Source organism: Lithobates pipiens, unplaced genomic scaffold (genome assembly GCF_037356315.1).
Source record: "Lithobates pipiens isolate NorthernLeopardFrog02 unplaced genomic scaffold, aLitPip1_a1.2 Scaffold_18, whole genome shotgun sequence".
Taxonomy (NCBI): domain Eukaryota; kingdom Metazoa; phylum Chordata; class Amphibia; order Anura; family Ranidae; genus Lithobates; species Lithobates pipiens.
The window spans coordinates 630138031-630160717 of NW_027507758.1; the positions used below are offsets into that span (position 1 = coordinate 630138031).

At 42.5% G+C, this 22687-nt stretch overlaps 1 protein-coding gene across 1 annotated transcript in view; it reads left to right on the top strand.

Annotated features, from left to right (window-relative positions):
• Nucleotides 1–17504, top strand: part of LOC143989683 (uncharacterized) — a 32658-nt gene extending 15154 nt beyond the window's left edge. Inside the window, exons 5-7 of the mRNA XM_077489951.1 lie at nt 989–1180; nt 1299–1440; nt 16544–17504. Of these exons, the coding sequence (XP_077346077.1) occupies nt 989–1180; nt 1299–1440; nt 16544–17220 (1011 nt within the window). The 3' untranslated portion in view covers nt 17221–17504. The remainder of the gene's footprint in view (nt 1–988; nt 1181–1298; nt 1441–16543) is intronic.
• The last annotated feature ends 5183 nt before the right edge of the window (nt 17505–22687 follow it).

Genomic DNA, 22687 nt, shown 5'->3' on the forward strand with positions numbered 1-22687 from the left:
TGACGATACACAGCTTTATGTAAAAGCTGCAGCTGAAACTCCTTCAGTGCAGTCACCCCTATCAGTCCTTACCGCCTGTCTGGAGGAGATAAAGGAGTGGATGGAACAACATTTCTTGCAACTAAATAGCTCCAAAACAGAGTTTATTATGATTGGAACATCTCACCAGATTAAATCATCACTGATAACAAGTATTGCCTTTTCAGGCTCTAAAATTCCAGTTTCGTCTGTTGTCACTAATCTTGGTGTAAAAATGGATTCCCAACTCACTTTTGAAGCTCATATAAATCAAGTATGCAAGACTTCTTTCTACCACCTTCGTAATATCGCTAAACTTCGTCCTATCCTTTCTTTTTCCGATGCTGAATGGTTGATTCATGCCTTTGTCTCCTCCAGGCTGGATTATTGCAACGCACTTCTCATTGGGATTCCGAGAAAGAGCATGCAGAGGTTGCAATACGTTCAAAACTCTGCAGCGAGGATCCTAATGAGAGTGCGGAAGCATGAGCATATCACTCCAATTTTAAAATCTCTTCATTGGCTGCCGGTCTCTACAAGGATTGAGTATAAGGTCTCTCTTCTTGTCCATCAATGCATACATGGACAAGCTCCACTTTATCTTAAGGAACTTCTTAGATTGCAAAATCTACCGCGTTTCCTTCGCTCAACTAATTTGAATTGTTTAGAGGTTCCAAAAACTAGGTTGAAAACCATGGGAGATAGGGCCTTTTGTGCTGCTGCCCCACGTCTGTGGAATGCTTTGCCTGATAGTTTGAGGGTTTCTCAGTCTACTGAAAATTTTAAAAAGGGGTTGAAGACTTTTCTTTTTAGCAAATGTTTTGTAAATTAAGCGGTTTGTTTGTTTTTATTGTAATTATGTAGCACTTTGAGGTCTTTTGATGGAAAGTGCATTATAAATAAAATTTATTATTATTATTGTTATTATTATTATTATATTTGTTACAATGAATATCTTATGAATATTCAGAGTGGAAACCTCGGGGATGATAATATTGATGTTAAAGAAGAATATAAAGAGGAGGATGAGGAGTATGGAGTGCTGGAGAAGTTTTCAGAAGGACACAAGGATGTGATGGAGCCACCAAATACCAGGAACCCACCAGAGAGATGTCCCCGTCCTCTGTATTCCCGGGATTCCACCACCCCCCACTGTTACAAGGTTGGTTGGACAGAGCATCTAGAACATGAACTCGTAGAGATGATGTGTGTATTTTTTATGTGAGCTCATATTTTACATATGATTTTTTTTTTTTTCTCTCTCATTTTTGTTGATTTAGAGTGGAGATCCAATCGATATAGAATTTGAGGTGAAATCAGAAGAAGAAGAGAAGTATGTGAGGGATGATCAGCAGTCTATGGAGGAGGATGGAATAACGGGGACATTTATAGAGGAGGACACTCCTACAGAGATCAGCACAGGTGGGTCATTAACAAAAAAATACTGTACTGTACATAAACACTGTACATTCCTCCACCCATACTGCTCACTGATTGGTCTAGAGATTTGTTCCCTATCCTGTATTCCTGTATTTCTCTCAGATAATCTTCCCTGTCTGTGCTGCATTCTCCGGTTCAGCTGGCAGCAAAATGTAGCTTTCACCATAAGCGTTACTCAACCTATTTACCTGGGGAATGTACCTTGAGTCTTCTTCCCCATACCCGGGTCTAGTATGATCTCCGACAGAACAATTCTCCCAGGGTTACTTGCTCTGTTATCTGCTGGTTGTGTCGGGTGGAGGGATATGTCTGTATAGTCTCAGACCCAAGTCACTGAGTGCAGTCTCAGGAGATGGGAGGAGCGGTGTGGGACCTCTGCAACTTCTATTAAGTAAACATTTAAGCTTGAAAACTAAAAAAAGAGGATCCATCAAGGTGTAGATCCCTGCTTGTGCTATCTATGGTGTAAATATATGTGTGTGTGTGTGTGTGTGTGTATATGTATGTATATATATATATATATATATATATATATATATATATATAATTGCCCCTATATGCACTGGGGCAACAAGAGGAAAAAGAGTGGGAGTTCTCGGTAAGCCATAATCAGACTTGAGATAAAAACCCGTTTGAAAAAAGGTTATTGTATCTGCACAGCTTGTTACTGTGGACACTACATAGATATAAGGTGCCACGTCCCATTGAGATTGGGAGAAATTCGATAGAGAGCTCTGACTTTTTAGGCACAACAACACAAAGGTTACAAAAATATAAATTTATTTAGAAAAAATGACCAAACATATATAAAATCTCACTGATAAAATGTACCAATGATAAGAATATTTAGCTAAATATAACCGACTTATCGCTAAATGGAATCTGACAACAAATAAACTTGCTGTATAGTAACGGTGAATCCAAGGAGTACGGTTATATTGCAGTGAAGTCATATCTTGCTCTACATGTTACGTACCTTACGCTTCTTCAGAAGGATTTGGGTAACTATTTAAATATAAAGAAAGAAATTGCGTAAGCAACATATAATGAATACAAACATTTAACAATTAATATACTTTTCCATTTCCCCCATCCCCCCCATGGGGTGGATAGCCCACAAGGCGACCACACAGACCACGAAGGCAAACTAAACAACTATGGGGGCGTGCATAACACGATAATAAGCATAAAAATATTCTATATATAATATAATGTATAGCGCATAGATATACTTTGGTGCATAAAGTAAATAAATTGGGTATACACCCAGTATTTACAATGAACTATAAAACACAGGCTCACAGCTAAAAGCGATGCGGGCAATTTACAGAGCGGCTGCTGAGGGGTCAGAAAATCCCACCAAAGGATAGAGATCGATGACAGACAATGCCAAGAAGGTCAAAAGATGGCAAAATAATCATATCTAGATGTGTCGCAGCAAAAACACGGCAGACTCGCCCGTTGTAATCACGACCACTGTTCACAAATAGGAGGAGGTATGGGGCTGAAAGTAGATGCAGTGAAGTGTCAGAGAAAGGTGAAGAAGAAATGAGCGCTAGCGCAATTCCCCCTCATAGTAAACATTGGCACCAATTCACACAAGGTAATTGATCGCAGACTCCCCCCAAAAAGGTAAACGCTGCTGAGTATAATGCCAGATAGTCTAAGAATAAAAAGAGGGATTGTTTAAGCCAGGTTAGAAAAATGATAGGAAAAGGACCAGACTTGATGCAGGGAGATGAAATGCCTTTGCCAGGAAGATCCCTCAAAAAACGTGCAGCCACATGTGTAGTAACACAACAAGTGTGTGTGACTCAATGAGGCACGAGCCAGCGTGCCTATGTATGCACATCCCATCTGTGATCAACCAATCGGAATGAGAGCCGAGGTGACGTCATCCAGACCGGCCGTAGAACGTCAACTGCGCATGCACCCAGTCCACATAGACGCGCCCGTGCAGTGGATGAAAGACAGCGCGGGACGCGTGTGGCCGGCAGGCAGTGACGTAAAGGGGGCCAGGAGTGAGGACACTGCCTCCCAACTGGTCCTCTGTGCGCTGCACACTGCAAATGTATATGCAGGATATGGTGATGAGCAGCCGCATAGTGCTGGGATAGACCCAAAAAATGCCTGTGAAGGTCAACGAGGAGCAACCACCAAATGGAGGGAGGGAGAGACAAAAACGGAAGACCAATAACAATCAATAGAGGTCACAAATAAGAATAATGATGGTAATAATCGGTAACTATAAACATAAAATAAAACGCTTAAAATGTCCAATGCATGAGTGACAGTCTAATGTAATTCACTCATAAGATACTTTAACAATACTCTAAATGAATAAAGAATATGTATATAATGGGGAAGAGCATGAAACGGAGGCAAAACTAAATTTCCAATCTTTTGAGGGCTTGTATGTGTGCGGGATATGTCAATGAGAGGTCAGGTCAGAAGCACCTATTTATTTGGAGTTTGAATTAGAAGTAAGTATTAATGAGTATTAGAACCAAAGATTATATGAACTGAAAGATAAATGAATTAAACGAGGAAACAGGAATAATAAGCAAAACGATTAAAATCGTAAATAGGTGGAGATTCTATCCGATGTGGGATATACAAAAAGTGTCAAGAAGGTGAGAGTCATGCAGGGAATTTAGAGAAACGGTTTGTACGATTGGGCCTCATTAATTCCAGGAACTTGTGTGGCATTGAGGTGCTCAATCCAGATAGTCTCCGTCTAGAGAACGAATTTGTCCCATTGTCCCCCCCGGGATCTTTAGGGATCACAGCCAGGGCCATTAAAGATACCAAGGACACGTCAAATTTATGGTGAAGGTCCAGGTGTCTACTCACAGCAGTTCATATTTTACCATTTGCTAAGTAGTAGACGTGATCCTTGATTCTTAAAAAGCGGAAACGCCTGGCTGTTTTCCTCCACATAAAAGGCTCCACATTTACAGGACATGAGATATACAACCCCCTGTGTGTCGCAATCCGCATGGAAATTGGGAGAAAATCTTTCTCCATTAGTAAGCACGAATTGGGTCTCTACAGAGATCTTAGAGAAAAAAGCACATTTAACACATCTTGTTATACCATGTTGATGATGTCTACAACTGGGATTGGCGGAGTAATGACTTGATGTTAGTTTATCCTTCAGGGATAGGGTCCTCTTGTAGGAGTGACCAGTGATTTGATAATATATTACGTAACTCACTATGTTGTTGAGAGTATCTAGTAATATATTTGACTGTATATTTAAGAGAGACAGTCTTGGTCTTATACAGGAGGGAATTACGAGACTGACGCAGTGCTTTGTTAAAAGCACTGCATAGTAATGATTTACTATAGCCTCTTGATTGGAGGTGAGTACAAAGAAGATTGGGTACAGTTGCGACGTAACATCAGATAATGAGCATAGGGCATACTTTTGATGAGGGCTTTCGGGTGAGCACTATCGGCGTGTAACGGTGTATTCCCAGCTGTCTGTATTCTAAAGAGTGTTGAGGCTAAACAATTATCTTTATCCTTGAAAATGGTGAGATCCAAAAAGGTAATTTGTCGAAGGTCACTGCAAACTGTGAATTTTAGATTTAACTGGTTTTGATTCATGGTGTCAACGAAGGTGACCAATAAACCAGGGGTGCCCGTCCAAATAATGAAAATGTCATCGATATAACGCATCCAACATAATGCATGGTTGGTGAAAGATGATAATGAATCATCAGAGAAAAGGCCACTCCCCCCCCCCCGGGTACAGGTTGGTGTAAGCAGGTGCACAGCAAGTGCCCATGGCCACTCCCTGCACCTGGAGGGAGTGGGACTCTTTCAATCCAAACCAGTTCCCTGTCAAGATAAAGCAAAGAAGATCAAAAATAAACTCACAGTAATCTCATTTGTAATGGTCCTGCTGTCATCGGAAGGTACGAACTGTCCCGATGTCCTGCTCATGGGGGATGTTGGAGTATAATGCCTCAACATCCAAAGTCACGAGCAGGGCATCGGGAGGCACGACCATCCCCTCAATATGTTTAAGAAGGTCTAGCATGTCTCTGGTATAGGATGGTAAGCCCATTACATGTGGCATGAGAATCGAATCAACCAAACGACTTGCGTTCTCCGTTAATGAGCCAATACCCAACACAATCGGTCTCCCAGGGGGCAATAATGGATTCTTGTGTATTTTTGGTAGCGCATAGAATGTAGCCTCCCTAGGAGTCTTTGTATTACAGTAATTGTAGAAATCCTGGTCCTTCTGATAAGCAGAATTAATGATGGATAAATATTCTGACTTGAAATTCACAGTATGATTCACAGAGATGCACATTTTTTCATAGTTGGCCTTAGTCATTAGGACAGCGTTCCCCCCCCCCCCTTCATCAGCTGTCTTGATCTCAAGGTCAAAAACTGAGCCCAAATTTTAAGACATCCAACTCCTGACTTGTAAAGTGGTAGGGAGTGAGATTGATAACCTCTAGACCTGACATTAATTGGAAAGAGGCAACTGAAAATTTGACTGTGGAGTGCCTGGTTGGGTAATATGTGAGTCCTATGTGCTCTGTTTGGTAAACATTTGTAATTGTGCTACAGGTGGTATATTCAAAGATTTATTAAGTGGTAATGATTGCATTAGACAAAAAAAGAGGGGGAGGGGGAGAGTTGGGACTTTATGTGAGGCATTGAATATATCAATTCATCTACCTCCATCCCTGATTCAATATGAAAAAAGAATATTTTATGGTGGGACTTTAAATGAAGCATAGCTGCACAGTAGGTATGCAAGGACATGTCCGAAATTCATTGGTTGAGTTACAAAATTCAGAAAGTATAAAATAATAACATCATAAACAATGATATCAATAGGTTATATTTCATATAAGTATATATACAAGCGCATATTGCAACATGATTTACAGTAGTAATCAAGATCTCAATACAATTCATGATTATAAAAAGAGCACAAATAGGTTTCAATTGATTGAAGCATAAAGCATTGTAGATAAAGTAGAGGGGGAAAAATTTCAGACATATGCTTGCAGATGGTAGCATAAAAGCGCTCTACGCGTTTCGTGGAGTTCATCCACTCATCAGGAGCAATTCCAGGGGTTAAAATTATCTACAAAGAGATAAGTAAACGCATGAGGATCAAACAGGAACAGCACAAAAGGGGCAGAGGAACAGAGGGAGGGGAGAAACTCAGCTCCCCCAAACACTCTTACCTACAATGAAACTGTAACTTGAGGAGACAAAACCATTAACAAGTAAGGACGCTGTGAAAACAAATCTTTTCCGGAGCTGAGGCAGAAATCTCAAAGACCACAAGGCACCATAGATAATCGAGGGTGACGAGCTCAGAGACACTGTCATTCCAGAGTAGCCATGTAGGGGAATTCGGAAAGACCTCTATAGAGGGGTAAATTAAATAAGTATGTAAATGTATCTAAACAGAAATACGTAAATCGGAATTACAGTGCAGAGAGTGATAAAATCAATGAGTGAAGTGAGTAGAATGAGGGGAGGCATATAGCCCAACCCGATAGGTTAAATACACTAAGAGTAAAAAATAGACTAGTGTGGACAGTGAAAAACTAAAATTAAAATAAAACCAAACAGCCCATAGTTACCAATGGCTAAAGCAAATGAGTGTAAAACAGGATACAAAGAGGTTGTGTGGGAGACAGCTCAAACGGCGTGTATCAACTGGTGGTGCGATATAGCCTAGTGTGCATTTCTATTTCCGGAGCTGTGATGTGCCTAGGGTCCCTTCCTCTTCTCTCCACCCTTGTGGTCGTAGGATCGTGGGCAGGTCCCTCATCGCATCAACACCACGCCCCGCACGCCATGCGCTTGATGTCATTTGTTGGCACCAGGCGGTTGGCTTGGCGAGTGTCCATCTGCTATAAACATGGGGTAGGTGTGATTGTCGGCCGCCGAACGCTCTCAGCTGTTCGAATGCCGACGCCGCCTCCTCCTTAGATCTTGCAGCATGACGTAGGTGGTCTTTGAGGCTATATCGCACCACCAGTTGATACACGCCGTTTGAGCTGTCTCCCTCACAACCTCTTTGTATCCTGTTTTACACTCATTTGCTTTAGCCATTGGTAACTATGGGCTGTTTGGTTTTATTTTAATTTTCGTTTTTCACTCTTAAGCCACGTACACACGGGCGGACTGTATGGCCAACTTAGTCCGTCAGACAATCCGACGGACAGTCTGTCCTACTTTCGAATGAACGGACTTGACCACACACGGATGCACAAACAGTCCGTCGAAAGCTTGCGAGATGACGTGTACAGCACATACGACGGGACTAGAAATAGGAAGTCCAATACACAGCAATGCAACCTTCCACCGTGTAAATCCTTTCTGAGCATGCGCCATACTTAGTCCGTCGAACTAGCCTACTGACGAGCGGATTAACCGCTGAAACCAAAGTATGACGGACAGTATTTCGGAAATTCCGAAATACTTAGTCCGCCAGACTGCACGCTGAAAAAGTCCGCTGAAGCCCACACACGAGCGGACTGTCCGCTGAAATGTGTTTCGACGGACTAAGTTGACCAGACAGTCCGCCCGTGTGTACGCGGCTTAAGTGTATTTAACCTATCGGGTTGGGATATATGCCTCCCCTCATTCTACTCACTTCACTCATTGATTTTATCACTCTCTGCACTGTAATTTCCGATTTACGTATTTCTGTTTAGATACATTTACATACTTATTTAATTTACCCCTCTATAGAGGTCTTTCGGAATTCCCCTACATGGCTACTCTGGAATGACAGTGTCTCTGAGCTTGTCACCCTCGATTATCTATGGTGCCTTGTGGTCTTTGAGATTTCTGCCTCAGCTCCGGAAAAGATTTGTTTTCACAGCGTCCTTACTTGTTAATGGTTTTGTCTCCTCAAGTTACAGTTTAATTGTAGGTAAGAGTGTTTGGGGGAGCTGAGTTTCTCCCCTCCTTCTGTTCCTCTGCCCCTTTTGTGCTGTTCCTGTTTGATCCTCATGCGTTTACTTATCTCTTTGTAGATAATTTTAACCCCTGGAATCGCTCCTGATGAGTGGATGAACTCCACGAAACGCGTAGAGCGCTTTTATGCTACCATCTGCAAGCATATGTCTGAAATTCCCCCCCCCCCTACTTTATCTACAATGCTTTATGCTTCAATCAATTGAAACCTATTTGTGCTCTTTTTATAATCATGAATTGTATTGAGATCTTGATTACTACTGTAAATCATGTTGCAATATGCGCTTGTATATATACTTATATGAAATATAACCTATTGATATCATTGTTTATGATGTTATTATTTTATACTTTCTGAATTTTGTAACTCAACCAATGAATTTCGGACATGTCCTTGCATACCTACTGTGCAGCTATGCTTCATTTAAAGTCCCACCATAAAATATTCTTTTTTGGTAATGATTGCAGATTATCAGGCTGTGTAGCAAGAGAAGAAACAGGTGTACTGCACTCTGCTAATGTCTTATTGTGAGTTGAAAGTAATTGAGAGGGGTTGTGGATCTGTGAATGAGTGTTTAGAAGAATGTTTACAGCTTGGAGAGCTGCAGCACTTAGATATTTAGTGTGTGATTGATACCCAGCACCATTAATCTGAAGATTACCAAGTGATTGGTTCTGATGTGTCAAAATAGTGTCCTGAGTGGGGGGACGTTTCTTTGAATAGGGTGTAAAAGACTCACCACCATAATCCCTCTTATATGCTCCTTGGTTACTGTCAGGGACAGCCGTGATGCCTTTACGAGAGACTGACTGTGAAGAGAAGGTAGAAGAGTCAGATTTAGTATCGTCATTGGTCACAAATTGATCATTTGCTTTAGTACGAAACGTTCAATGGTTATTTCCAGGGCCTATACCTTGGCTAGGGTTCTACCTCCGGTAGGCAAAGCCCTCCAAAAAGGCTAGTCTATCCTTCGATAGTTTATTCTGTTTCTTAAAAATATTATCTTTGGTAATTCTTGTTACATAGTCTTTAATTTCCTGCCACCGTTATATATATTGAGTATGATTTTTAATATTGTCGTTTGTTAATTGCAGCATTAGTATGTCTTGATCAAGACTAGACTACTTTAGGGCAGCACAGTGGTGTAGTGGTTAGCATTCTCACCTAGCAGTAAGAAGGTCGCTGGTTCAAATCCCAACCACGACACTACCTGCCTGGAGTTTACATGTTCTCCCTGTGCCTGCATGGGTTTCCTCCGTGTACGCTGGTTTCTTCCTACAATCCAAAGAAATGCAGGTAGGGTTAATTGGCTTCTGTCCAATATTGGCCCTACTATATGAATGGGGACCTTGGATTGTGGGCGCCTTGAGGGTAGGGACCAATGTGAGTGTGCAATGTACAGGGATAGGGACAATTGTAGACACTCACTCAGGTTGAACTGAATGGACTGATGTCTTTATTCAACCTAACTAACTATGAAACGATGAAACTACGGAGATTGGTACTGAATAATCAGTAGTTTCATTAGGGCTATACTGCATTTAGTCAACACATTTTCCCAAGCTACCGTATTTATCGGGGTATAACACGCACCGGTGTATAACACGCACCCCAAGTTTAGGAGGGCATTTTAAGGAAAAAAGTTTTAGGAGGGAAGTTTAAGGAAAAAAAAACGTACATTTAAATGCCCGTCAATGCAGCCTTATCAGTGTGCATCTGCAGCCTTGTCCATCATTGCAGAATGATCAGTGTCATTTGCAGCTTGCCCAGCATCAATTTGCAGCTTGCCCAGCATCATTTGCAGCCTTGCAGAGTGTCATTTGCAGCTTGCCAGTGTCATTTGCAGCTTGCCCAGCGCCGTTTGCAGCCTTGCCCATGTTTAAATTTCCAGCCGCCGAGACAGACCGAGCGAGCGCCGCCGGAAAAGACCGAGCGCCAACGAAAAAGACCGAGCCGACTGCTCGGCTTCGCTCGTAGTCCTGCCTCCCTGCTGTTTCTGGAGCGAGCGCTGCCGAAAAAGACCGAGCCGACTGTACTGTGTATTCGACTCAGCTCCGCTCGCAGTCCCGCCCAGTATGAACCAATGAGGAAAATATATAGCTAAATATAACTGACTTATCGCTACATGGAATCTGACAACAAATACATTTGCTGTATAGTAACAGTGAATCCAAGAATACGGTTGTATTGCAGTGAAGTAATATCTTGCGCTACATGTTACACGCCTTGTGCTTCTTCAGGAGAATTTGAGTAAAATTAACTATAAAACACAGGCTCACAGCTAAAAACGATGCAGACAAATTACAGAGCGGCTACCAAGCTGTCAGAAAATCCCATCAAAGGATAGAGATTAGTTGTAAACACGACCACTGTTCACAAATAGGAGGAGGTATGGGGCTGAAAGTAGATGCAGAGAAAGGTGAAGAAATGAGTGCTAGCACAAGATGTTGTAAAATTGCTTTTTGCTCCTGGGTCTCTGTAGGGACCCAATTCATGCTTACTAATGGAGAAAGATTTTCTCCCAATTTTCATGTGGATTTCGACACACAGGGGGTTGTATATCTCATGTCCTGTAAATGTGGTGCCTTTTATGTGGGGGAAAACAGCCAGGCATTTCCGTTTTAAGAACCAAGGATCACGTCTACTACTCAGCAAATGGTAGAAATGTTAACTGCTGTGAGTAGACACCTGGACCTTTACCATAAATTTGACGTGTCCTTGGTATCTTGCATTGCCCTGATCCCTAAAGATCCCGGGGGGAGAATGGGGCAAATTTATTCTCCAGAGGGAGACTATCTGGATTGAGCACCTCAGTGCCACACATGCTCCTGGCATTAATGAGGCCCAATCGTACAAACCATTTCTCTAAATTCCCCGCATGACTCTCACATTCCTGACACTTCTTTTTGTATATCCCACATCGGATAGAATCTCCACCTATTTATGATTTTGATTGTTTTGGTTATTATTCCTGTTTCTTTGTCTAATCTATTTATCTTTCAGTTCTTATAAAAATCGATTCTAATACTCATTAATACTTCTACTTCAAACTCCAAATAAATAGGTGCTTCTAACCTGTCCTCTCATTGACATATCCCGCACACATCCAAGCCTTCAAATGATTGGAAATGTCGTTTTGCTTCTGTTTCCTTTTCAAATATTTTATTGAATATAATGCAATAAAAAGAGTCATACAATAGATTTATAGTTAAGTAGAATGTATAAAAGTGTGAAATGAGGCTTCTCAGTATATTAACAGGAGGTGAATACTATAATAACAGTCATGTAATTTGGGATATATTCGTTTGTTTTGCTTCTGTTTCATGCTCTTCCCCCATTATATACATATTATTTTTTTTTAATTTATTACATTATTAGTGCTGTTTGCATAGTGAGGCCAGTGTGCAATACATATAAAATAGAATACAATTCTATACAGAACTTACACATTTCCTTTACAACAAGAAATGGGAGTGTTGAGGGTTGAGATTGACCCATGTCCTGAAACCTCCCTGTCACTGTTGCATGGCTCAAGTTGATGGCACAAACTTGCATGCAAGAAGCCAGTCCCGGTCTGTGGTGGACCAAGTGCAATTCAGAAATGAAGTCGCAAAACAAAGATAAAGTGCAATTGTACTTCTCGTATGATGGATGGAGGGATGTTCCTCAAGTAAGGGGATGTTCCTGCCAGTAAAGTGGCAATTCCCAGCGGGGCCTGTCAAGCCAAATAGAGGGTTTGTAGTTTCCAGTCATGGGCAAGGTGGACAGAGAGACGACGCCTAAGCCCTTGTACACACGATCGTAGATTCCGACGAAATGTGTCCGATCGGATCGTTTTGTCGGATATTCCGACTGTGTGTGGTCTGCATCGGACTGTTTCCGTCGGAATATCCATCGGACCAAGTTTTCCAACTTGCCGGAAATATTTTCCGACAAAATGCTCCGATCGGACATACTCCGATCATGTGTAGAGAATTCCGATCGGACAAAGTGCCACGCATGCTCAGATCAAATTCCTACATCAAAGCTATTGACTACTAGCCTGAACGTAGTCCCGTCGTAACGAAATAACGTCATCACGTTCTGAACGATCGGATTTTCCGACAACTTCATCCGACCGTGTGTATGCAACAGTTTCGGACAAAATCCGACGGGTTTGGTTGTCGGAATCTCCGATCGTGTGCACAAGGGCTAACTGGTTTCACCGGTCCCCGCCGGCTACATCAGAGGAGTGCAGTCCTGTGTGACCCAATCCATTTACATGCTGTTTCATTTATTGCATTGTTATTGCCTAGCACTGAGCATGCCAATGTGCATTTATATAGTTTTGCTTCAGCTATTATGGTCACTGGATGAGGGGAATGAATAGTGGACGTTGAATTTTAAACACTGAATGATTGTCACGTTTTTGTATGATTAAAGTTTTATAGCTATTGGCTATTGGCTGTTCCATATATGTGTGCTTTGATATTTAATAAACTTTGATTCAGCTTTAGTACAGTGAGCTTTGGCTTTCTTCCCCTTTTTTTAATTTATTTTTTATTTTGACTTGCTGGTTTTGGTTGAGCTCGTACAGGGTTTTTATCTCAAGTTTTTAAACATTTAAATTAACATTAACATTTAATCCACTGATTTGCTGAATATCAATATTATGAGTCCTAACCCTTACGCAATTTATATTGTACATTACAAACTCCTGACCCCTGCACTATATACTCTCTGTGGTACATTACATCATTCTGACACTTTATAGCCCTAACTTTTGGATCCCATATAAGAAGTTGTACATTACATAGACTTTACTTTTTGTGCATCCATTTTTTTACCATCTGGACATTTTCTATCTGATGATCTGATTGGAGCACAGACTTTTACATGTTGATAATAATGTGAAAACATCCTCAAACTTTGGAACCTTAAACAGAAAGTGATAATGAGGGAGGAGTCAATAACCCAATGATGGGGGTCTTCAGGATCAGTCCAGTCTTCATCTTGGTTTTTCTCCCCCCATCCTCACTCTCTGACCTCTGGTGGGGCTCAGCCCCGCTGTTATTCATGACTAAATCATGGACCGAATAAGGAAGTGCAGGACTTCTTGTGTTGGGAAGATGGCAATGAGTGATAGAGGGGGTGGGGACACTCATCCTATAATCCACTTGTCAGGCACAGCATCATTACTGGTTTCACCTGCTGGTGGCACTGTTACGCTCAGCACCAAAGGGTGTAATTCTGGTGGCCACCAGCAGTTGTCTCCCTGCCTGGACTATCAACCACCTTTCAAGCACACCTGTTGTGGGTCCGCTGGTCTATATAAACCCGCCCTGAACCAAAGCTCAAATGCTTCAGAATTCCCTCTGCTAGCCTGGTCCCTGCCTGAACCTGCTTTGTTCCTGCTTAGACCCTGTTCCGTGTTTCCTGTCCTTGAGACCTGTTCCCTGACACCTGCTCCCTTTACAGTCTGCTTCCTTATACCTGGCTTCTGTTCCCCTTTTTTCTTTTGTCTCTGCCTTGTTTATTTCATATTTGTTCCTGTGTGTGTGTGTGTGTGTGTGTGTATGTGTGTGTATATGTATGTATGTATGTATGTGTATATATATATATATATATAGTGCCTTGCGAAAGTATTTGCCCCCTTGAACTTTTCAACCTTTTGCCACATTTCAGGCTTCAAACATAAAGATATAACATTTTAATTTTTTGTGAAGAATCACCAACAAGTGGGACACAATTGTGAAGTGGAACGAAATCTATTGGATAATTTAAACTTTTTTAGCAAATAAAAAACTGAAAAGTGGTGCGTGCAAAATTATTCGGCCCCTTTACTTTCAGTGCAGCAAACTCACTCCAGAAGTTCAACGAGGATCTCTGAATGATCCAATGTTGTCCTAAATGACTGATGGTGATAAATAGAATCCACCTGTGTGTAATCAAGTCTCTGTATAAATGCACCTGCTCTGTGATAGTCTCAGGGTTCTGTTGAAAGCGCAGAGAGCATCATGAAGACCAAGGAACACACCAGGCAGGTCCGTAATACTGTTGTGGAGAAGTTTAAAGCCAGATTTGGATACAAAAGATTTCCCAAGCTTTAAACATCCCAATGAGCACTGTGCAAGCTATCATTTTGAAATGGAAGGAGTATCAGACCACTGCAAATCTACCAAGACCTGGCCATCCCTCTAAACTTTCAGCTCAGACAAGGAGAAGACTGATCAGAGATGCAGCCAAGAGGCCCATGATCACTCTGGATGAACTGCAGAGAACTACAGCTGAGGTGGGAGAGTCTGACCATAGGACAACAATCAGTCGTACACTGCACAAATCTGGCCTTTATGGAAGAGTGGCAAGAAGAAAGCCATTTCTCAAAGATATCCATAAATAGTCTTGTCTATGTTTGCCACAAGCCACCTGGGAGACACACCAAACATGTGGAAGAAGGTGCTCTGGTCAGATGAAACCAAAATCAAACTTTTTGCCCACAATGCAAAATGATATGTTTGGCGTAAAAGTAACACAGCTCATCACCCTCAACACACCATCCCCACTGTCAAACATGGTGGTGGCAGCATCATGGTTTGGGCCTGCTTTTCTTCAGCAGGGACAGGGAAGATGGTTAAAATTGAGGGGAAGATGGATGCAGCCAAATACAGGACCATTCTGGATGAAAACCTGTTGGAGTCTGCAAAAGACCTGAAACTGGGACGGAGATTTATCTTCCAACAAGACAATGATCCCAAACATACAGCAAAATCTACAAAGGAATGGTTCACAAATAAACGTATCCAGGTGTTAGAATGGCCAAGTCAAAGTCCAGACCTGAATCCAATCGAGAATCTGTGGAAAGAGCTGAAAACTGCTGTTCACAAACACTCTCCATCCAACCTCACTGAGCTCGAGCTGTTTTGCAAGGAAGAATGGGAAAGAATTTCAGTCTCTCGATGTGCAAAACTGATAGAGACATACCCCAAGCGACTTGCAGCTGTAATCGCAGCAAAAGGTGGCTCTACAAAGTATTAACGCAAGGGGGCCGAATAATTTTGCACGCCCCACTTTTAATTTTTTTATTAATTAAAAAAGTTTCAAAAATCCAATAGATTTCGTTCCACTTCACAATTGTGTCCCACTTGTTGGTGATTCTTCACAAAAAATAAAAATTGTATATCTTTATGTTTGAAGCCTGAAATGTGGCAAAAGGTTGAAAAGTTCAAGGGGGCCGAATACTTTCGCAAGGCACTGTATATATGTTAGTTAGATAGGCGTTTTGGGGGTTTGTCTTGCACCTTCTTGTTTATGGTTTGCACATGTGTCCTTATCTTTAATAAGCATACTTTTTCATTTACTCGTTTGTCCCTGATTCCTTGATGCAGCCCAACGATCTGATCACCTGTATTGAATGTCTGTGTATAGCATCCCTGACACCCCTCATCACTGTCACTCCTATAAAAGACAGTTCTCGTTGTTTCCTCACTCTCTGACTAAGGTCCATGAATAAAGAAATGATCTGGTAGGAGATCAGAGGAGTCATTTACTAGTTACCTTGAGGGGGGAATTGTAAGATCCTAAAGCCGCGTACACACGGGCGGACTGTATGGCCTACTTAGTCCGTCATACAATCCGACGGACAGTCCGTCATACAATCTGACGGACAGTCCGTCATACTTTCGAATGAACGGACTTGATCACACACGGATGCACAAACAGTCCGTCGAAAGCTTGCGCGATGACGTGTACAGCACGTACGACGGGACTAGAAATAGGAAGTCCAATACACAGCAATGCAACCTTCCACCGTGTAAATCCTTTCTGGGCATGCGCCATTCTTAGTCCGTCGAACTAGCCTACTGACGAGCGGATTGTCCGCTGAAACCAAAGTACGACGGACAGAATTTCGAAAAATCCGAAATACTTAGTACGCCAGACTGCACGCTGAAAAAGTCAGCTGAAGCCCACACACGAGCGGACTGTCCGCTGAAATGTGTTTCGACGGACTAAGTACGCCATACAGTCCGCCCGTGTGTACGCGGCATCAGAGACAAAGCTGCCTGATGTGGGCGGAGTCCTGGTTTAGGGGAACCAATCAGCTCATGTCTAGTAATAATCTTTGTATTTCTATTTTAGTAGATGGACGGGAGATGAGGAAAACCTCAGAGGATTGTCTCACTTTGTCTCCAGACTGTAAAGTAGAAGATGAGGACATCACACAGTATAGTCCAGGAGAAAACCCGACTACCTCAAATGTCCATCCGGCACCACACAGTGTAGATGGACCATCGTATTCCTCTTATCCTGAGGAACCTCAGACTGTGCGGGACGGTGCCGTCCTTCCAACAGAGAAGAGCTTTTCCTGTACTGAGTGCGGGAAGTGTTTCCGTTATAAATGCAGATTTATTGCTCATAAAAAATCTCATACGGGTGAGAAGCCGCATTCCTGTCCTGAGTGCGGGAAATGTTTCGATTTTAAATGCAATCTTGATGTGCATAAAAGATCTCACACAGGAGAGAAGCCGTATTCATGTCCAGAGTGCGGGAAATGTTTTTCAAAAAGGTCCAATCTTTACGCACATACGAGATTACACACAGGAGAGAAGCCATTTTCCTGTTCAGAGTGTGGGACATGTTTTGCACAGAAATCATACCTTGTTTTACATCAGAGATCTCACACAGGGGAGAAGCCGTATTCCTGTTCTGAGTGCGGGAAATGCTTTTCACAGAGGTCCAATCTTTACGCACATCAGAGATCTCACACTGAAAAAAGCCGTATTCCTGTCCTGAGTGAGGGAATTGTTCCTCAGTGAAGTCCTGTCTTCCTGTACATCGGGGATCCCACACAACCCTTGAGGTGTATTGGTGCCTTGAGTGCGGGAAATGTCTTCTATATGAATGTTGCTGGACATCACAGCTCTCATGTGGGGAAGAAGCACACCCTGATATACACCTCAGATATACTCCATGGCTGATCTTCATCATGGAAGAAACAGTTGATAAGGAGATCAGAGATCACCAAAGACATGGATGAAGTGTTGTACCGTGTTGGCCATTGATAGCAGTAGAACAATAAAAATGGAGTCATTACCTTTCATTGGCTGAGTACATTTTGTGGTGTAAGCTTTCACAAACATTTAGAGGTCTATTTAAAAATGTGTATATGTGATAGTCTTGCAAAAAACAAAACTTACTATATATGAACTAGAAACACAGTGTGTGTGAGAGAAAGGTATTCAAACACCAGCTGCTAGCACTGATCACATCCCCATATGCATGTGCACAAAAATCAATATATAAGAGAGCAGCGCTGAATCATGAAATATAAACAAATATAAAAAAAAATCATTGAATCAAACAACATATAAAGTGCATAATTAAATGTCTATACAATAAAGTGCAAAAAAAAGTCCATATTAAAACAGTGAATATTTCACAAATAGATGTTGACGAGCAATATAAAAATATATAAAACTTGCGAGCTTCTTTAGCCCCAGGAGATTTGGCTGCTCAATGACCAGGCCACTTTTTGCGATTCGGCACTGCTTCACTTTAACTGACAATTGCACGGTCTTGGGATGGATGTTGGAGCGAGCGGTCACAAGTTTTTCCTCAGTCGTGGTGCCTGTGGTCTTTCTACAATATAAAATACCACCCTTGTGCAGTCAAGCAATTTCCACGCACTGTTTGCAGGGTCCTTCCTTCTTTTGGCCTCAGTTGGTCCCCTGGATTTTCCCTCTCGGGTTGGTGCTGTGTGTGTGTGTGGGGGGAGCTGGATCAGCAATTTTGGGCCAGGCACCTCCTTGTTTTTGAGGTACGCCTTTGTGTTGAACTCTCTGGCTCAAGCAATTTGCAAGCAGCTTTCTGTGTACTCTTATGTTTTTAATCGGAAACAGTTGTCATTCCATTATATAATACTACATTTTCTTGCTCAAACCATGCCCCTGAAGAAGAACTACATATTCACTCTGAAACGCGTTGGGTGCAAGAAATATTTGCTTATTATTTGTATTATGTTTTTGATGACAACACTGTAAAATTCAGTTCTAACACATTGTTATGTGCTTTTTACACATGTTTTGTATTTTTCATATATATATATATATATATATATATATATATATATAAATGATTTTTTTTTTTCATATTCGATCATTTTTCCTTTATAACTTTTGTGCCTTTAAAAGTCCACCACCAGGGGATTTTGTTTCACCATTGCGAGGTCGTGTGACGTTGCACCCAAACAAAATTTTTTCCACAAATAGAGCTTTCTTTTGGTGGTATTTGATCACCTCTGCGTTTTTTATTTTTTGCACTATAAACAAAAATGGCCACAATTTTGAAAAGAAAAACGATATTTTGTACTTTTTTTCTATAAAAAAATTTCCCCCTTTTTTCTTTTTTTTTTTTTAAAGTAAACTTTTTTTTCTTAGTTTAGGCAGATATGTATTCATCTACATATTTTTGGTAAAAAAAAATCGCAATAAGCATTTAGTGATTGGTTTTCGCAAAAGTTATAGCGTCTATAAAATACAGGATAGATTTATAGCATTTTTATTATATATTTTTTTTACTAGTAATGGCGGTGATCCGCGATTTTTGTGACTGTGACATTATGGCGGACACATCGCACAATTTTGACACATTTTTGGGACCGTTGTCATTTATACAGCGATCAGTGCTATAAAAATGCATTGATTACTGTATAAATTACGGCTGTGAAAATTAAAGATTAATTCTTCGATTAATCGTAAATTTTTTTGATCGATCAAAATTTTTTTGACCGGTCCTCACCTCTCTGCCAACTTCCTGGGTCTTCAGGGAGTTCCGCCGGAGATCCGGTGACGTCACCGGACTCCTCCCCCCTTCCCCAAGTGCCTCCGTCTGCTAACGAAGATAAGGGGGGAGGAGTCCAGTGACGTTGAAGTTTCTGATTGAATGTAACACGTACGGGGGAGGAGCTACGCATGACACCACCTGCTGCTGCCCTACGGAACTAACACGATTGTCGGCTTTACATGCTGTGTTTTTATCATCTTTATGTGAGTAGTTTTGTGTTTGAACACAAAAATTTTATCTTATACTTAAGCGGTGAGCACTTTGATATTTTCTTTGGACACCACAATCAGACATACAGGCCTCACAGACACAACACCCAGTTCATTTCTCAAAGTTGGATCCTATTAATAAAGGAGATGATAGTAGCGCGGCAGTTTCACGAAACAGTTAAAACTGACTATAATAGAATGCACATAGTCCGTACATATGGCCTCTAAGTTAGGAGGCTTGCATGGGGTTAATGATACCCACTTGACAGCACAGAGTGCATGACGTTCATCCAAGGTTAAATTCATATGTATTAAATATTCTTTGAGAGCGGGATAATTCCCTTTAAAAGATGACAGGCAATGTGTATAGTCCTAAAGGTGCAAAGATTTCTCCCGGGATTAAATTCAGGAAAACAGGACACTCAATAAACACTGGTTCCCTCTGTGGAGTAACACAATAGGGGGTTATTTATGAAAGGCAAATCCACTTTTCACTGCAAGTGTACTTGAAAGTGCAGTCGCTCTAAATCTAAGGGGTAGATCTGAAATGAGTGGAAGCTCTGCTGATTTTATCATCCAATCATGTGCAAGCTAAAATGTTGTTTTTATTTCATTGCACCTTTAGGACTACACACATTGCCTGTCATCTCTTAAAGGCAATTGTCCCGCTCTTAACCACTTCAATACAGGGCACTTAAACACCTTCCTGCCCAGACCAATTTTGAGCTTTCAGCGCTGTCGCACTTTGAATGACAATTGCGCGGTCATGCTACACTGTACCCAAATGAAATTTTTATCATTTTTTTCCCACAAATAGAGCTTTCTTTTGGTGGTATTTGATCACCTCTACGGTTTTTATTTTTTGCGCTACAAATAAAAAAATACCGAAAATTTTGAAAAAAAAAATGTTTTTTTTTGTTTCAGTTTCAAAACTTTGTAAATAAGTAAGTTTTCTCCTTCACTGATGGGCACTGATGGGGCTACACTGATGGGCACTGATAAGGTGGCACTGATGGGCACCAATGTGGCACCAATGAAGTGGCACTGATAGGCGGCACTGATGGGCGACACGGATGGGCGACACGGATGGGCGACACGGACGGACACTGATAGGTGGCACAAATTGGCACTGATAGCTGGCACGGATGGGCGGCACGGATGGGCATGGATAGGCGGCACAGGTGGGCATGGATAGGCGGCACAGGTGGGCATGGATAGGCGGCACAGGTGGGCATGGATAGGCGGCACAGGTGGGCACTCATAGGCGGCACAGGTGGGCACTCAGGCGGCACAGGTGGGTACTCATAGGCGGCACAGGTGGGCACTCATAGGCGGCACAGGTGGGCACTCATAGGCGGCATCGGTGTTATAGTAATGGATGCCAATCAGTGCCAAACAATAATGCATGCCAATCAGTGATGCCCATTGTGGCCACTGATTGGCATCCATTATGGGCACTGATTGGCACCCATTGTGCTGACTGGCACCCTGGTGGTCTAGGGAGGATTATGGATTTTTATTACCTTTTCCCTGGTGGTCTAGTGGTGTCCCTGGTGGTCCAGTGTGGGCATCCTCGGGGGGGCTGTGCTGATAATCGATCAGCACAGACCCCCCCCTGTCAGAGGAGCAGCCGATCGGCTCTCCTCTACTCGCGTCTGACAGACGCGAGTGAGGGAAAGCCGATCACCGGCTCTTCCCATTTACACTGTCATCAGCCGTGATTGGACACGGCTGATCACATGGTAAAGAGTCTCCGTCGGAGACTCTTTACCGAGATCGTAGTTGCCGGGTGTCAGACTGACACCCCGCAACAACGATCGCCGCGATGCGCGCCCCCGGGGGCGCGCAGCGGGTCATAATCCTAATCACGTCATATGACGTCCGGTTAGGATAATGAAACCACTTTGCCGCCGTCAATTTGTAATAGGGCGGGCGGAAAGTGGTTAATGAATATTTAATACATGTGAATTTAACCCTGGATGAACTTCATGCACTCTGTGTTGTCAAGTGGGTATCATTAACTCTGCAAGTCTAACTTGGAGGCCATATGAACGGACTATTGCCGCGTACACACGATCGGACAATCCGCCGGACTTTGCAGCAGAGGTCCGCCGGACTTTCCAAATGAGCGGACATGCACACACACGACCACACACGAACTGACTTTTTGGCGGACAATCCGCCGGACTTTTGGTTGACAATTCGCCGGACTTTCCAAATTAACGCACTTGCCCACGCACGGACTAAAGTCCGTTAATTTTGAACGTGACTTCAGATACGATGGGACTAGAGAAGGAAGTCAATGTCGCCTCCTCCATCGGTGAGATTGACGCTTTGTGAGCCCTGTCGCCTGGTATGGGTTTTAAGGGTAAAATGGCGTGGGGGTCCCCCCAAATTCCATACCAGACCCTTATCTGAGCACGCAGCCCGGCCAGTCAGGAAAGGGGGTGGGGAGGAGCGAGCGCCCCCTGCCCCCTCCTGAACCATATCAGGCCGCATGCCCTCAACATTGGGAGGTGGGTGCTTTGGGGAAGTGGGGCGCCTGGTACGGTCCAGGAGGGGGGAGCGCTCACTAGTCCCCACCCCCTTTCCTGACTGCCCGGGCTGCATGCTTGGATAAGGGTGTGGTATGTACTCTGGGGGAACCCCCACGCTGTTTTTCGGCATAGGGGTTACCCTTAAAACCCATACCAGGCAACAGGGCTCGCAAGGTGTCAATCTCGCCGATGGAGGCAGCGACATTGAATTCCTTCTCTAGTCCCGTCGTACCTGAGGTCACGTTCAAAATGAATGGACTTTAATCCGTGTGTGGGCAAGTCCGTTCATTTGGAAAGTCCGGCGGAGTCGAGTCTTCTTTCTTATTAATTTATAGGATCCAACTTTGAAAAATTAACTGTGTGCTGTGTCTGTGAGGCCTGTATGTCTGATTGTGGTGGCCACCTGTGTCCTTTTAGGCAATTGTCTATTTTTTAGATGTACATGGTGGCGATTAGGAGTATTATTATATTTATCAATTACTAGTGTTATGTGAGGTTTTCTAAATAAAAATTATTTTTTACATTTAATACCAGTTATTTCCTCTTTGAAGAATTATTTGGGAAATTCTTTTTAGTCCCTCTTTTTGTACAGTTAAGACGGCGTCAGTGTAGTGACGGTTGAACAACGTCTATTTGATTGTGTTGCTGCCAGTTTACCGCCATTTACTTCTGTGTGCCAGTTTACCACCATTTAT